General features: G+C 40.2%; 1 protein-coding gene across 1 annotated transcript in view; it reads right to left on the bottom strand.

The window, feature by feature from the left end:
• Positions 1-3,391: 3,391 nt before the first annotated feature.
• Positions 3,392-17,336, bottom strand: part of SYNDIG1 (synapse differentiation inducing 1) — a 74,199-nt gene continuing 60,254 nt past the window's right edge. Inside the window, exon 4 of the mRNA XM_008504989.2 lies at positions 3,392-3,550. Coding sequence (XP_008503211.1) covers positions 3,392-3,550 — 159 coding nt within the window. The remainder of the gene's footprint in view (positions 3,551-17,336) is intronic.

The raw sequence follows: 17,336 nt of genomic DNA, 5'->3' as shown, positions 1-17,336 counted from the left end.
GAAATACCCCCATGGAAGCTTGAAAAACTGTTTCCTCTGCCTGTTTAAGTATTTCATCAACATCAAACAAGGTCATAGGCACCCCAAGGCATCACTTTTACCTTTGGTTCTCGCTTCTCCTCTTGCTCTCAGGTATTTTATGAAAGTCTGGACCACATTTATCTAAGCTCTTTTTATCTGGGGCCAGTAGAATAACAAACATTTCCCACACTGATGCAGAAGGAGGTATTGGTATGCGGTACTAAAATATATTTACACAGCTGGGTTCTTCCAAGACTGTCTCTGCAGATGGTGAGATACATAGCCCACTCAAAATCTGGGTAAGCCTCTCCTTCAGAGAGGCCCTGTGTGCATGCAAAACTCAAAGTGTTTGATATTACTTGTGTGTGTGCATGTGTTTGCTGACTTCTTGTGAAACCATACATCTTTGCAAGGTCACCCCATTCACTTGCTCTGCTCTTCCAGCTATGTAAGAGTCGAGCCACTTTCTTGCCAGAATGGCCCCACTGGTGTGCTGGCCTGAGGCTGCTGGCCCAGAACACACCACAACCCCACAAGAAAGATTGTTTCAGGTGCACATGTAAACCAAAGATAGATCCTAAATTCTGTCTGTGCAACAGGCTGCTTCAGTGTCTCAAATGGGTGGTAATTTATAGCTGCCTCTTCAGTCCAGTGTGAAGTGAATGTGCTAGCCTGCCCATCTGGAAAAGATTTTCTAGATCCAGAGATGGCTTTTGCCTCTCATATCAATATCCAGCCTGCACAACCATCATCAAGGCAGATCTCTCAACCACAAGACTGGTTTGAATATTAGATTATTATTCTTGTTGGGCATACAGTTTCTGTATTTCCTTTCCAAAATTTTGAACTCCAGGCTAAATTCAAACTGGGACTAGGAAATATTAGTTTCTTTCTTTTTTAAATTAAAACCCTGTGTTTCTTCTTCAATACCATGTGCTCCAAAGTTCAGGCTTTGAAAGAAAGAGCTAATTCCCTACAAATCACACTAAGTGAAGAGCATGCTACATACAGCAATGTATGCTTGATACTTGCTTGTATGTTTCCAGAGTGACCAAGGTTGAGGGCAGTTTTGACTTCCCATTGTTCCTGAATGGGGAGAGTAGTTTGAAATGGGTCAAATGTGAACCAAAGTGAAATTAGACACCTGACTTCCAGGGGGAATGTAAGGCAGTGACTGCAACACATATCCCAGGTTGTTTTGTAAAACCACAAAGACCTGGTTGTTTTTTTACAACCATGATATACTTCGTGAGAGCCTGCTGTCAGCATTGTAGATGGAAATCCTGTGCATCATCCTGGAAGAATAAGGAGGCAGCAAACTGTGCTCTTGTCCCTCATCCAAGCCCAGATACTGCCCAACACATCAAACAAACACAGCGTAGGGACTATAACCTGCCCACTCACTACTGCCTTCCTTCAAAGGGCCTTCATGACAGTTACTAGAAAAAAGAAGTTGAAGCGGAAGAACTCTAGGAACTGACTTTACCTTAGTAGGGCAACCTGGCCAAAGTTCTGCATTTACTGCCCCCTCAGCTTTAGTGGTGGCTGAGAACTGATGAAGATGACTATAAGTACATTGCTAAACTCCAGGCTTAGTTTGGAGCCCAACAAACCAGCGCAAAAGAGGAACTGTCAGCGACTACAGTAGGCTTTTGGGTCCATATAGGTACTTCTTCAGGTAGTTGAACTCAGGGTACTGGGACAATTTTCACTCACTCTAATGCTTCACATCCATCCAAAGAAAGTGTCACACGGAGCATCAGCAGCTGTTGTATCATGTGTTTTAATAAACTGTATAACTAGCAGAAAAATAGTTTTGGATGTTTTTCTCCTCCCCCACCCCTAAAATAAAGAAACTTAAGTTAAAATTAAAATAATGCCAACCCCAAAACAGAAGAAAAAGCTGTCCCAGAGCAAAGCTGACACACTTACTACAGCATTGAAAAAAATGGCTTTGATGGCATTCCTAGGTAAAGAAAATATGTTTATAAAACATAAGGTAGTGAATAATAAAACACTTCTTGTGTAGATCAATTTTTTTCTCTCTGTGTAAATATATGTAGATACATATATACCTATGCTGATACACCCTTGGTGGAATGAAATGGTACATCTGTAAGACAAAGAAAAAAATAAATAAAAGGGTGACTGTAGGGAAGAAGTAAAAAAGAAAAGAAATTTATCATTTCAGTCAATCAAGTAAGGACAATGCTGAATTCCCTTACAATGTACCATTGCACTGTTTATCAAGGGACACACTTGTCTCTTCATGGCTATGCTGTGTCCCCAGTCCATGGATGAGCTTTGAGCTTGTAATCTGAATTGTCTCCTTCACTGCTCTGTGTATGAGCAGTAACTCAGAAATGTATGAAGCATTCCTTCCCATGGTTAGTTCCCATGCTTTACCATGATTTTTAGTTTAAAATTGTTTAGAATTTCAGTTTGCATTTTTTCCTCCAGGTTTCTTGCACTGACTGCTATGCAGGTCTCCATGGTAAGGCAGAGCAACCCAGATGAGCAATATGTACCATTATCATGAAGTGACTGGATGAAGGAATTCATTTTACAATGGATCCCGTGCTACTTTGACCTCACACTCAGTCTGCGGAGCCAAGACATGCAGTTCTGCATTGGATGGGCCTGTGGGTCACATCTTAATCCAAAAACAAGGATAGGAAAGAAAAAAAAAAAATTTTAATTTCCTTTTCTCTTTCCGTGGAAACCTACCCATGCAAGAAGAGTAGGCAATACCACTCTACACTGAGGTCTCTACTTCAGCCTTAGGCAAATCAGTCCTGCATTCAAAAAACAGAAAACATATTCTTCCTCCTGTTCTTATATTGCTCTTTCAGAGAACCAGCCACTGTCCATGCTTTCCTAGATCTCAGTGCTGTGCTTAACAAGCAAACTAAGCACAAGCTCGTGCTGGCTGCAAAGTTCAGGTGACCAAGAAAGTATTAAGAGAACAGCTCAGCTTGCCAGATTCTTATAAACACCATATTGCAATGAAGGAAACGGCAAAATACCCCTCCCCATATACCTAAATGCCTTCCTTCTTGTTTGTTTTATTCTCCTTTCTCTCTCTTATTCTTTCTTTTCTTTTTCTTTCTCTCTTTTGATCTTTCTTTTTTGTTCAGAGAGTCATGAAGAGAAGCAAGACTTGTGCATCACAAATGATGGAACTATCCCCACCCCAGCCAGCTTCCCACCCTACAATAAAGCACAAGCCCATCTTATCCTGTACCTGCCCCCCAGAAGGTGTTTCTTTCTTAGTCTCAATTTTTTTGTTTTCGAAAATCATGCAGTCTGATCTGCTGAGGAGTTCTGCAATGCAGGTGTCGGGTGGCTGGTTCTTTCACTTTCCTGAGTCTCATAAGTGATTGTTTTTGGACAGGTAGGCAATAAGAGCCACAGCCACCCCAACGTAGATGCCAGTTCCGATTGTGATGGACAGGACAGCCAGGAAGAGTGCTCGCCGTGAGCTGGAGCTTGCATGGTGGAAGTCCCCCTTGGCTACTGCTTTGTTTGTCTGCAAGATATACAACAACAACAATGCAATGTATTTATTTGTTTCATCTGGAAAGGTAATGCTTATTTCTTAGCTGTAACCTGATCACGGGACATGACAGAAAATCAATTGTAAATCAGATAATTTTTAGTCAAATGAGGTTATTTGCACAATTAGAACAATGTTAAAACTAATAGCATCACAAGTGGTAATTTTAAGTGGATTTAAGCTTTCCCACATCCTAGGACTTAATACGTCGCATTATGATGGCTTCTGAGATGACTCGGCCTCCCCTGAGAACATGGACAGATGGGCTATTAGCCAAGGGTCATGTCCCAGTAGCTCAGAAGGCTAAACCAAAGCTCTGGTATCTTGTATCACATCTTCTATGTAGCTCTGAGAACCCCAACAGGTGCCTTCAATAAAAATCTGATCAGCTGGAGTTTCCAAAATTACATGCAAGGCATTTAAGCTTGAGCACAATGAACCTCACAGAGTTACAGCTTGTTAGTACCACTATCAATAATGAACATAAAAACCAAACAGCAGACCAGTCATGCTTTTTTTGATACAGCCCAGGATATGGTTGGCACACCTTTCCGGTGCCTTCCAAACTTCTAATACACCTTCAAGGCACCTTGGAGCACAGGAGCCGAGAAAAGCCTAATATCTCTGCTTAAAACAGGTAAAGGAAAGCTAAAATTGAACAGGACTGATCTGTCCAGTGACAAGTCCAAGTCCACCTCACGCTATTACAGTGGGTCACAGTCTTGCAGCATGATGAAAGAAGGATGTCAATTTTATAGAGCATGGTGTGATATCAGCAAGGTCACGTGGCAGCCAGTAACAGGTCTCTTACCTAAAAGAAATATCTTGTAGAAGCATATGAGCTCCTGTGAGTTCTGAGACAGTCTTTGATCCCTCATTACAATGATCGGGGAATTCATAATGCTTTAAATGTATTTCTCCACAACTGCTATATTTGCTGAGACACTGCTTCAGTTTCACCTATTATTCTATTTTTGTCTTGCTTTACTCAGAGCAATTTACAGCAGCCAAATGACAAGCTTCCATGCTGTAAAAAAGGGCTTCTGGCCTGTCTGTCAATGACTTTATCAGGAGAACCATCTCTTCTCATTGATTAACCTGATTTTTTAAGCCTAATGCTTTATAAATGTTTCAGGCAGAAACACTGTCAAATAATACATATTAAAAGACAGACAGACTAGGCTATAGGCAGAAGGAAAATTATAATTTCAAACCAGCAATTTATAAACACAGTTTACACTTAGTGTCATGTCCTTTAGTTGAGAGGGAGAAGGCATCCTACTCACTTTGCAAAGAATGTCCAGCCAGGCTGCTGCATGGTGACCTGGGATTTAATGAACTGCTTCTGTGGGACATCCAAACACTCAAGCCAAGAGCCCATTCAGGAAAAAATGCCAGGGGTTTTGGGGATCATGAAAATATGTCTTAGGGTAATTTGAAATTCCTGACAAGGAAAGCAGAGAAAGCTTTATAAAGAGTTGGTCCTTCAGCTCTCCTTGAATATTTCCTTCTAGCATTCACTACCCATCACAGTATTAATAAAAGGCTTGAACAGAGAGGCTCCTATTCATAGAAATTAGATTGGAATTATCAGGTGAAGGTAAATGCACAGCACTGAGGGTATTTCAGCCTTTGTATAAACGGAGGTAAGCAGTCTCAGCCCTTGAAATAGAGGGAAGGTTTGAAAATGCTGAAACATTTCAATTTGAAAGTTCTGAAATGTTGCATTATGAAATTCTGCGATATTTTGGGTTGACCTCTTTTAAATGAAACTGTACAGTTTCAAAAAAGTATTTTTTCACTTAAAAATATTTGGAAACTAAAAGGGAAAAGAAACTGTTAACCAAAATGTAAAATTATATGAAAAACCATCAGTATGTCTTGATTTGATGCAATGAATGAGGTTGTTTTTACCCAAAAAGAGCGCTAAGCAACCCAAAGGAATTCAGAAGGTGATTTGTCAAGCACTAATAGCCTCTTTTCTGATAGGATCTCCAACCTAGTTACAAACTTGCTCACAGAAAGCTTTTTTTTTTTTTTTTTTTTTTTTCCTTCATGTGCTCTTCAGGGACAGTACTGACCCTTGTGAAAGGATCTGGCCTATGCTGAAAATGCAGCTTCTAATTAAAACTTCAGCCCAGCCCAAACCAGGTGTCTTGTAATTAGTCACATGCTGCCACAGAGTTACTGAATTTTGCAGCTCCTGTAATTACCATATGGCTAGACATTGCTTGAGGAACAACCCTGCACTTTCAGAGAAGTTCTAGTTTCCAACAGATCACCTAATATGAGTGGTGCTGTTTGCTGTTGTGTTTTTTAATTAATCAAATGCTTACTCTGTGACCTAGTAAAATTTAATCCCTCCTATACTGAATTCTGAATGTAGAGTGCATGGGTAAGGGCACATTGGAAGGACAACCTTATATTCCTCCTTTATTCTATTCAGAAATGTTCCAGTTGAGATGGAGAAATCACAAACCACATCCAAACCACACTCCATTAGTGTAAGAGTAGTGTGAAAAGATTTGCTTATCACTAAGAAAATTCTTTCTTGCTCTTTCCTAATTAGCAAAAACATTCCATTACTTCTCAATGTCACTATAAGCAAATTACAGCCATTCTGAAGGTTTAAATAAACAGCTCGAGAAAACACAAAGTGCAATTGAGGCCAATTTTTATAGGTTAGCATCCAGCAGTTTTTCTTGATTTTTTTTTAAACAAGAATATCATATCTGAATTTTGAGGAAGTCCCTTAGTTTTGGTACCCATCTAACAACTTATGACCAAGCACATTTGATGCCTGACACAGAGAAGTGGCACTCTTTTTGGAGGCTTCTATACCAGGAATACCTGCACTCTAGCAAAATCCATGTGGGAAATCAGGACAAGAATTGTGTTGAGCACATCAGGGAGCTCAGCCGGACCCAGTCTCACCATCTTTTCCTTGATGTGGTAGAAAAGGTAAAAGCAATGGTGATGAGTAAAAACAATGGTGATTAAACATAAAAAGAAACCAAGACCTCTAAATGCAGGCAGTGGTCAGTGTGTTCACTTCTCTCCATAGCGTCCCTACCTTGGGTGCAGCTGGCTGAAAGATATAACATCTCTACTTAGAAGGAACGACCATCCAAGCCCACAGTCAGACCTTGATGACACAGCAATTCAAATCTCCAGAGCCAAAATCGGCTGAAGGACAGAGAGCAATTATCTGTTGTGGACCTTTCTTGGTAAATGCTGCCAGACACAACATTGGGACCTCAGGCACCAAGACAAGCTCAGTCTTGCTTTTGGACACATTTGTAGGTGAAACAATAAGTGTTCTCACAACACCACTGTGGTTAAAATTATAAAATTATCCTATATATAATTTTTCATAAATTATTTTCTGTATAAAATAATTTTTAGAAGAATGTGTTTCAGATAAAAATAATGAGTAACGAAATTCCCCACCAAATTTTCCTTTAAGATGTGCTAGTCTGCAAACTAGTGCAAACCAGGATGTTTTAGAATGATGCTGCCTCTACTTCAACTAAACAGCACCACCATGGATGCCCACAGTGCCTATGATGGAGATTCTCTGTTCAGCTTTAGGTGCCAATCCCTACATCCATCCAGGTGTTTCTGCTCAATCAGAACTGGGGATGTGTACCACCAGGGACCTTGCCAATGCCCTGGGGCTGATGTACCAAATGGTATAAAAGCACTGTTTGTCCAGCCATTCATGCCCAACTGGGAAATGGATTTCTGTGAGAGACTTTTCACAGACTCAGCTCTGGACTCAGTAAATTGTATTTGTTTTGTTACGCCCTTGCTCTGAAAAGCAAAGCCCCAGCTATTAACATCACTGGTATTAACATCATACTGGACTCTGGAGGGTAATGCAGCCAGGACTGATGCAAGAATGAAGATCCAAATGCCTGACTAGTAAAGAGCTTGATTCATTACAGCCTCCTCAAGCTAAATGCCTTAATTTAAGCAGTAAGGAATACAAACAGCTATTCTAATGGGATTAAAAGTGGATGCAGAAGTATGCTCTTTTCCTAAACAGAATTACATTATCTGTGGAGTTTTACAGTACTTCTATCCATTCACTTCTTCCTTTCCTTGTCAAGACTGTGGCTGAGAGCCAGATGATTGATGAACCAATTTAATATAGTCTTTGGGCAGCAGCGGGATCAACAGGTTTGATAAACAGAGCAAGGGACAAGTGCAAGACATGGGATGAATTATAAGTGGGGGATAATTCATTGCATAGCACCAGACAAGTTCCCTCACTGTAAAGCTGGAAGATGAGATACTTCTCTTGCAAAGAGTTTGTATCCCTGGACTATCCCGCCTTTCAGTTTTCTCTTGGTCTGCATCCTTTGAATGCCCAGATATGACTATCAACTTGCCAGCTACTGCTACCAGTTGTGATGAAGGCTGGGTACTCCAAATCTGAAAACAAGGGCTTGTGCAAATACCAGCCCTGAATCAATCCTCTATTTAGATGCTTTGAAAGTAAGCCAGGAAAGTGAACAGGGCCATGGGAAGCAGAGGTAGGGAGCTCTGGGAGGTTTATCTTACTTTGTCTAACTAACAAAATTAAGGTCTTGTTGTTTAGAAACCAGGAACTTCCCTAGAGTTTCCACCTAAGCTTCCGCAAAACATATTCATCATGTCTCTAGGCTGCATGTTTTATAGGCTAAGGGAAGACGAATACTGTACCTCCACAGCTGCAAGGCCAAAAATTCTGCTGCATCCCACAGTGATTCATATATCACACTCACAAAATACCTTCTGATAGGCTGTGTCTGGAAACAAGAAACACATTGATCAAAATTATGAATTCTGCCTCATTCCTGCTGGGGAGCAGGAATGGCTCCATGCAGGGTATCCTGACCCCTTTGGTCTGGTGAAGTGAGGATTTCTTTTCTCTTCATGGGGAGACATCGTTAGCAGAGAGGAGAAATGCAAAGATTCCATGCAGCCACTGTCCAAACCCTGAGTATCACTTCTTAAAAAAACATCATAGAATGAGAAGCAACTCATACACAAAATCCTTCTACTTTTGTATCTTCTATCTTTCTTCTAGTCAAAAGCTCTGGCTACTGTTTTTAACCTGCCTAACTTGTACTTCTGCTGATCTCAAATTTCTGGGCAATATCTTCTGCCTTCAGGCTTACACTTCTTTTCAGTGATGGTGAGAAAAATTCTTTACTAATGATATAGAAAAGGGTGAAGTCAGGATTCACCTCTGAAGCATGAATGACATCAGGGAGGTGTGAGTCAGCAGGGGAAATCATGGGGCTTGCAGTCACCCAGTGTAGGGGCTAGGACATGGCAAGAATGTTTTCAGTCCTGAGAAGAGCATCAAAGGGACTATGGAGTTCCACCAAACAGCTTCACAGTCAGAAATGGTGATCTAAATAAATGACAAATTGTTCATTGCTCTGTCAGCATTTACAAATTCCACTGTGCCCATAGTGTAATAAGGAGTTGAGCCTGTGGCAGCCTGCCTTTCAGATGCTGAAGAGCTCTTTTGGAGGTTTCCATCATTTCTGCAGAGGAGTTAGCCCAGGAACTGTACACAAGTTTCAAGCAGCAATTCCCTGTCTGGAGCTTGCTGTGGAAACAGTGGGGAGCAGGCATCCCCTGAAATGCAGGCACTTCCGAAACAGATACACAAAACTCTTGGGCTTAATGGTGTACTTAATCTCTGATGATGATTAAGTTTCTTTTCCTCTTCAAAAAAAAGTATCCAACCTATCCTGAGATAGCCTTCTGACTGCAGTGTCTAAAAACAATTGCTGGATCATGAGAGAATTCCACATTACATTGTTCATAGGTAGAGACTAGCTCAGGATTAATGTTTTTCCCTCAGTGAGGGATCAACCCCACTCTGAGCATCTACAAAAAGCCTAAGATCTTGACCATATATGATCTCTCACTGTATGGTAGCACTGAGATTCAGTTGGGATGGCTGATAAAGACCTTGAGATAGCAAATGACTAGACCACGTGGAACTGCCTCTGGGGCTTGCTGAGACAGTATGAGGACTTGGGTAGTAGTGACAAAAGGATGATACAGGCATACTACCAGAGTTCTATTAGCACACAGGGAAGGGACAGATAAACTAGCATATGCAGCTGCTGCTACTATTTTGCTCAAGGCTTTGCCAGATGTCCGAAGTGCTCTGCTGCACTTCAGAGTGACAGAACAAAATCCAATGTGAAAACTATACCCCCAAAGCATTTCTTTCAACAATGAATCCTCATTGTAGAAAAGAGGCTTGTGCCCTCAGCAGCCAGAGCACATCACTGTGTAATGCAGTGAGTGCACTGCAGCAGACACATAAGCAGCCCTTCTGCCTCACCCCTTTCCTTGCCATGACTATCCCAAAACAAATCAAGCATGGTGGAGACAGAAAGAACAACCTGTGGCCAGGCAGGCTGGACAGTTTGGTGGCCATCCTATGTCTGGAGTAGCCTCTTGCATTGCTCTTTAAGGACAAGTGTAGTTTAACCAAATGTTATTCCAGAAAGCCCTTCAAGTGGCACTTCCTTCTCTGTGAGCATCCCCTTCTTTGCACTGCAACAGCATAGGAACTTCCAGCCTGGTCAAAATTGCACCAACTTGCTGAATGGTGATGGAGCAGAAAAAAAAAAGTGTCCTGAGTAAAGAGATTTCTTTCAAATTAAATGGTGCTCTATTGGTGGAAGGTAATGTATTTGAAATAATATTTATTCCTGGAAACCCATGAAAGAAGAAGAGAGTGTGAGTGGGGAGAAGAGGGTATAGATGCAGACTAGCATGAGTCAGCCTGTTCTGCATTATTGTTTCATAACATCTGGTTTTGAGCCATCAAATCATTTTGATATCAATATTTTCTACTGGAATTTGAAAATATGACGTAGGTGAAGACATGATTAAGCCCCCGGCTGGTTCTGCCTTTGGCATTTGATTGTGTATTCAACTGCAGATACAACTATAAATGTCCGAGTGAGATTTGGGCACTTGGAAAAACAAGAGCATAATAATGAGAACAGCAGGCGTAAAAGGCCTGAATGAGCAGAATATGGAGAGATGTTTTTAGACAAGCTCCACAGCAACAGCAGTTCATTTGATTGCACTTGAGAGAACGAGACCTCAGCCTGTGATGTGAAAGCAATTCTGGCATATACAGAAATTTGGATGTTTATGGTAAAGAAGATTATTCCCCCACTCTCCTTTGCTTTCAGCTACCCTTTTGCAGATGCTACCCTTTTGTGACGAAAGAGAAGAAAATTTAGGAAAACTGACATGTGATGAAGCCTAGTTTATGCACATACAAACACGTACCCACACAGACTTACACAGAGGTGACATAGATTTGTGTCTACACAATAGACAAATACATGATCTGCCTAAAAGGTTGGATGCAGCCACTGAGGTACCACTTGTTTATGAACCAATTACTAGTGAAAAATTCAGGCCCAAAGAAGCTCCTTTGTTTTTCCCACTGACTGTTTCTTCATTGTTTGAAGACACAGAGTTTAAAATGTGACAATTACTCAAGAAGGGAAATCTGGAAATTATCCATAGTTTTCATATTCCATTTTGTTCGTGGCAAGAAAATGCTGTCAGCTCAGGGGACATCAGAAGCTATTTCTTGCCCACGTTGACCCTAGCCCTGTTGCCTGATCTGGATTGGGATTGTCTGGACAGTGACACAGATGAGTGTGCATTTCAGGAATGTCAGAGTACCCTGATGTTGTATCTGGTGTGTGGTCAATAACAGAGGTCAGACACCAAGAGACTGTGGAGTCTCAGTCCTGGGACATATTCAAAAGCCCACTGCACATGATCCTGAGCAACCTGCTCTACCTGTTTTAGCAGGGAGGATGGTCTAGATGAGCTGCAGATTTCACTTCCAATCTCAACCATACTATGATTTTGTGAATTTTGTAAATTGTTGTGCAAAGTTGTGCAAGGTGTTATTCAACTGCCAATGTCCTTATACACAAACATGCCTGGAGAAGTTCCTGTCTCTGTTTCACAGGCAAAAGGAGGACTTTTAAAGTCATGTGATGATTTTGCTATGGTACTTCAGAAGGACTTGCTGGAGGTAGGTTCTTGAATTTGGAAAAAGATTTATTCAGATCTTTGTACCTCTGTCTTGCAATGCGAGGTTGGTGTACAGAGTGGTTTCCTGCTATCCATACCCAGCCTTACTTCCCTTGACCCTTCAGCTCCATTTGTATTGAGGTACAGTGCATGGTCCCAACTTGGATAGTTGTGGATTACAGACCTCATTGTTGGAACCTTTTCTGTCCATGAGAATGACCACATGACCCCACACCGAGCCAGGTGGATATGTGTCTAATGTGAAGCAGCAGCAGCAATCCCCAGTTCCAAGTTGGGGGCTCATAATTTTAGTTCAATTTGCTGTGTCTTGGCACAGATGAATAATTCATTATGTAATATCCTTCCAATTCAAAATGTCTGCACTACCAGCTGAGAGGGACATTCCGAGGCACCAGCTCTGTGTCATTTGTGGCGACCTGTCTTTGTTTTGCTTTGGATTCTTCTGTCTGCCTTCTGTTCCTCATTTGTCATGGAAGACAACGTTAGTGGGCACTTTATATTCAGTGTAGTGGCCCTGGTCTCTCTTACACAGACAAGAAAGGGGTTGTGGGACAAGGATGTGATGGGGGTTTCTGCCTTGGGTACCCTGAGCCACAGTTGGGAGAGGACAAGAATGTGGAGAATTAGAGACACTGCAGGTTTGAAGATGTCTCTGGGGTGGTTTCTCTTCTTGACAGGAAGAGATTTGATCAGAGAATGATTTTCTTCTTCTGACTTCTCAGTTTTCTAACCTGTAGGTGCTCCTATCTGAGCTGAAATTAAGCCACTGGGATTTAAGAGATTTATACAATCTCCTATCTAATAGACCATTAATGACTTTTTGAGGCAGGATTAAGAACTCTTGAGGAAAGATTCAACCTTGTTTGTTGATAACCAGATTTTTCTCAGCTTTCTGTCACAATCAGCCATGATTTCTCTACACATAATCTGTGTTACATTGTTCTTTATCTACTGCCAGTTTCATGTGTTGAGGACATTAAGAGTAGCACTTTCTGATCTGCTGCTGGCAGAGCTCAGTTTCCTCAGAACAGCTTTTTTCCCACCTTGGTTTCCCAGCACATGTGTTGGGTACCACAACAGTTATATGGAAGTGTCTCCTGAGTATTAATCCCTGGGTGTGGCATTTGCCAGTCAGCCCGCAAACTCTGCAGTGCAATTCCTCTGATCTCCACTGATTCTGTGGTGGCATCTTTCTAGGCAGAAAACCCAAACCAAGCCAATTCTGAGAAACATTTTGTCATTTGATATGGTAACTAGGAAGGTAGGAAGTAATCAGGTAACTCTTCAGCATGTGACATTAATGTGAGGTAATTTACTCTTCCTTGAAGGAACAGGTTTACCTTGAATGAACTCAACTTTTCGACAGAGTATTTCAGCCATGCCAAGATAGTCACTAGAGATAAAATGATGACGGCTACTCTCATGTGACAAGACCCTTTCTCCCCTTTCCATTCCTTCCACTTCCACAGAGATTACAAAAACCACACTTTTGCTGGCCCTAACCCTCACATGGAACCCTACCCACATCACCACCAACAATCTGGCTACGGGTTTGCTTTAGTACCAAAAACCTCGAATATACCAAATATACCCCCCCTCAGTGGCCACTCTCCCACTGTTGCTCAATATGGCTCCAAAACTCCATATGAAAGGGCCAGCAAAAAAATGCCAAGACTGACACAAAAAGTCACAAAACTGTGTTTTTTTTATTGCATCTGTTCTTTTTTCTAGTTTTAAACCTCAATCCTCTTTTCTCCCCCTCTCCTGCACCAAACATCCAACAGGGTAAGACTCTGGATCCCTTGCCAGCATTAACCAATGTCTCTACAACCTCTCCATTCTTTAGTCTCATCCCTGGGTTTAATTTAAATTAAAGAATAATGCCCAGTTTTCATTCATATTTTTAAATCAGTGAAATTTAATACCTTATATTAGGGTATTTAATTATATATTAAGGAATATTATATTTATATATAATTATATATAATTATATATTTATATATAACTTATATATTTATATAATATTATTTATATTATATATTAATATATATTATATATATAATATATATAAATATATTATATATAATATATTTATATATTATTATATATATAATTATATATTATTATTTATATTATTTATATATATATAATATATTTATATATTTATATATAATTATATTATATTTATATATAATATATATATAATTATATATATTATAACTATATATATAATTATATATAATTATATAATAATTATATATTAAGGAATTTAATACCTTATAAACCTTAATATAAAAGCAGGGAAAATGAGGCAGGAAAAGAGAAGTGGAGTAATTCTGCAAGAAAAGGCAAAAGCTGCAGCAAACCCAGGCTCCCTAAAGGTATCCCAGTGCCACTAAACTTTTCTATTTTAACATCAATCAAAAGGAAATCTAAGTGAATAACAAAGTCTTTAGAGAACAACTACAGAGAGCATCTGCTGGTTTAACTGTGCTGCTTTAGGAGACAAATCAGTTTACACTCCTACAGCTTTCTGTATCACCCAGCTCTGTTATACGTTCACCTCCAGAGTACCATCAAGGCTGCTCTTCCCAGTGAAGAAAGACTTAGTTTTTGAAAAGAGGCAAGGAGATTAATTTATGAGCCTGCAGTGGAAAGTGACTTCAAATTCATTTGTGGGGTGCTGTTAGAAGGATCCAGCTGACATAGTGTGAAACCCTAAAGGGACTCCTCCCCTTGCAAGAATGCCAGATACCTCATGTATCCATGCAGCTTGAATGGTGGGAGAGAGCTGCTGCATGGGATGAGCATCTCTTGCCTTCTCCCCTGCTTATTTGGACAGCAAATGGACCTCATCATCTATGTGATCCCTACCGCCCTGCTTACTTGATGAGCAAAATTGGCCAATGGATTAAGAAGTTATCAGTGAGGGCTGATGGACAAACAGACAGTTACAAAGGCCACAAAAAATTAATTCAAGATGAAAATTTCCCTAGTGTATGGACTATGTGTGTATGGTACCAGCAAAGAAATGTCTCATCTTGATTTACTATTGTTTGCATTGGGAATGCCCTCACAGATGACAGATATGAGAGCTAAATAGCAGCAAGCCATAATTCAATTCCTGCAAACCACTGATGGTCTGCTTCTCAAAGGAAGCAGGAAATCTCAGGCATGGCTCTACAGAGCCCAGGGGAAAAACACAGGATCCAAACTTCAGTCCCATATCTTTCTGCCCACCTCCCTTCCCCAACATCAGCAGCAGGTCCCTACTCTCTTGATAAGCACTTATCTGTCTCCCAACTTTGACTCCAAGCCCAGATGACAGTAGCAAACCTGTGGGCTGCCATCAAATTCTTGTTTCAGCTCTGGAATCCCTTGTGAGCAGTGGCAGAGATATAAATTCACTCTTCCTGGCAGACACTTTATGTCCTGCTTTGATTTTAAAAAATTGATGTCCCTTCTGATTAAAATTATGAACTTCTCCCCTATAGATAAAACAAAATGTTTTGGACAAATAAAACACTTCATTTATTTGTATATACTTCTGCTGTTGTGGGGGTTTTGTTGTTGTTGTTGTTTTTTGGGGTTTTTTTGTGGGGCTTTTTGTTCGTTTGTTTTGGTGTTTTGGTTTGGTTTTGATGGTCCATTCCCTGAAAAATGTCAAAGTTCATAAGGGACTCCCTTATATCTCCATATATATCCATATATCTCCATATATGTAAAACTTTTTTTTTTTTTACTTTTTTTTTTTTTTCTACTCAGCTCAGTAGTTAAGTGTTTTCTTTCAAGGGACTCTGTCTGCTGGAAAATTCTTTTAGAAGCTGTATTTCTGAATTCATCGTTGAAATTTTACCAATGTACATACAGTGGATATTACTTGGGAACACCACCAAGAAAGTATTACAGAAGTACATGCTTGCTCTTTTCTTAAAACACTCACTTCCTGTCTGCTTACAGCAGCACTTGAGACAAGTTACCAAGTTCGATGAATCCCTTGTCTGACCCAGAATTTAAATCTATTCTTTGGAAGGTTCAACATTGTTCATTTATATAGTGCAGGGCGATACACTAAGATAATCCATTATGCTGAGATGTTACTTATTTGGTTAAGAGAAGATTTTTTATTTTGTTGACATTGGAAATACACCTGTTTAGCATAGGAACTAAAGCCACTACATTTCAATTAAAAATAGTCATGTTATTCTTAACTGAAGTATGCAAACAGTATGTGAAATACTGGCTGAGACTTTTGTTCCCATTTTTACCAGAATCTTCTGGTCTAATGAAAGGTAAGGGAATAAGACAGTGTATTTCTGTCTGTCTTATTTCTTTGATTTTTTCACTGTTACCACTGCTTTTACAATAGTTTCTATATTAACATGGCAAAAAAAATATTGAGTCGAGTCCTATGAAAGTCACAACTGTGTCATTTCAGAATACAGAAACTTCAAAAGCTCTGGAGGAGAAAAAAAAAAGTAGGAGAACTTTTAATAAATTTAAAACAATCCAAACAGGATTAAGGACTAAACAGAGATATAAGCAAGGGACTAAGCATGAAAAATGACATTTCTTTCTGATCAAGGGCAGAAAACCACAAAAAATGTATTGAAAACAAATATGCGCTAGCGTAATTTTAAAAAGAGGTAAAGTAGTTTAAGTACTTTATATAGATAATTTTGAAATATTTCACATATTGAGTATTTCTTAGGGTTTATATATATATATACACATATGTAGTGAAATGAGGCAACCAGGTGCCACTAATTGCCAGGGAGTGAGCATGAGCTTGTGTCAAGCCCACCTGTGCCTAATTAGGGTGGGCCCCCACTGCACATGAGCAGGACCAGGGGGCCAATAAAAGGGTAGGGTGAGCCTTGAGTGGCCCAGCCAGCTAAGACACAGTACTGCAATGCCCAGGCCCTGGGTTCGAGACTCCTCAGAGCCTCACCCTGAGGGCGATGAGCACTAGTGGTGCAATGAAGGTAATACAGTGCTCCAAGAGCAACCAGCCTCTCTGCAAAGCGTGCTCAGGACTGAGCTGAGCCTGTGCTTCAGGACTCACCTTTTATTGGTCCCCTGGTCCTGCTCATGTGCAGTGGGGGCCCACCCTAATTAGGCATAGGTGGGCTTGACACAAGCTCATGCCCACTCCCTGGCAATTAGTGGCACCTGGTTGCCTCATTTCACTACATATATACACACATACATTAACCAAACTTTGCAAATGAAAAGTATCTTTCCAATTGAAAAAATTGATTTGTTTTTTTCTGCTTGAGAATGTATTGGTATGGGATGATGCAATGCTCCAACCTTTTGAAAATGTTTTTTGAAAAACTTCTGTGACAAAGTTCTCAAAACAACTCTTTTTTGAAATGTATACTATACACACAAATATGATCTTAACAAATCAAAATTTTGGTAGAAAAACTTGCATTTGGCTCCAGTATCAGTCACCATTTGTTCAATTTTTAATCACTTCTCAGTAACCAAGACATGCTACTTCTTCAGAAGCGTGACCTTTTCTAAGGATGTTAGCTCCCCTTTTTAGGGCTGGGATGGCCTCAAATGAATAAACTCCTGTGGAGTAGTGACCCTCCTGAAAAGACATGACCTAGACTTATGGGGTATTCTGTGCCAGTTGCTGGATGGA

Source organism: Calypte anna, chromosome 3 (genome assembly GCF_003957555.1).
Source record: "Calypte anna isolate BGI_N300 chromosome 3, bCalAnn1_v1.p, whole genome shotgun sequence".
Classification (NCBI taxonomy): Eukaryota; Metazoa; Chordata; class Aves; order Apodiformes; family Trochilidae; genus Calypte; species Calypte anna.
Note: the sequence above shows the minus strand (reverse complement) of the source record. Positions and strands in the feature narration are given on the sequence as shown.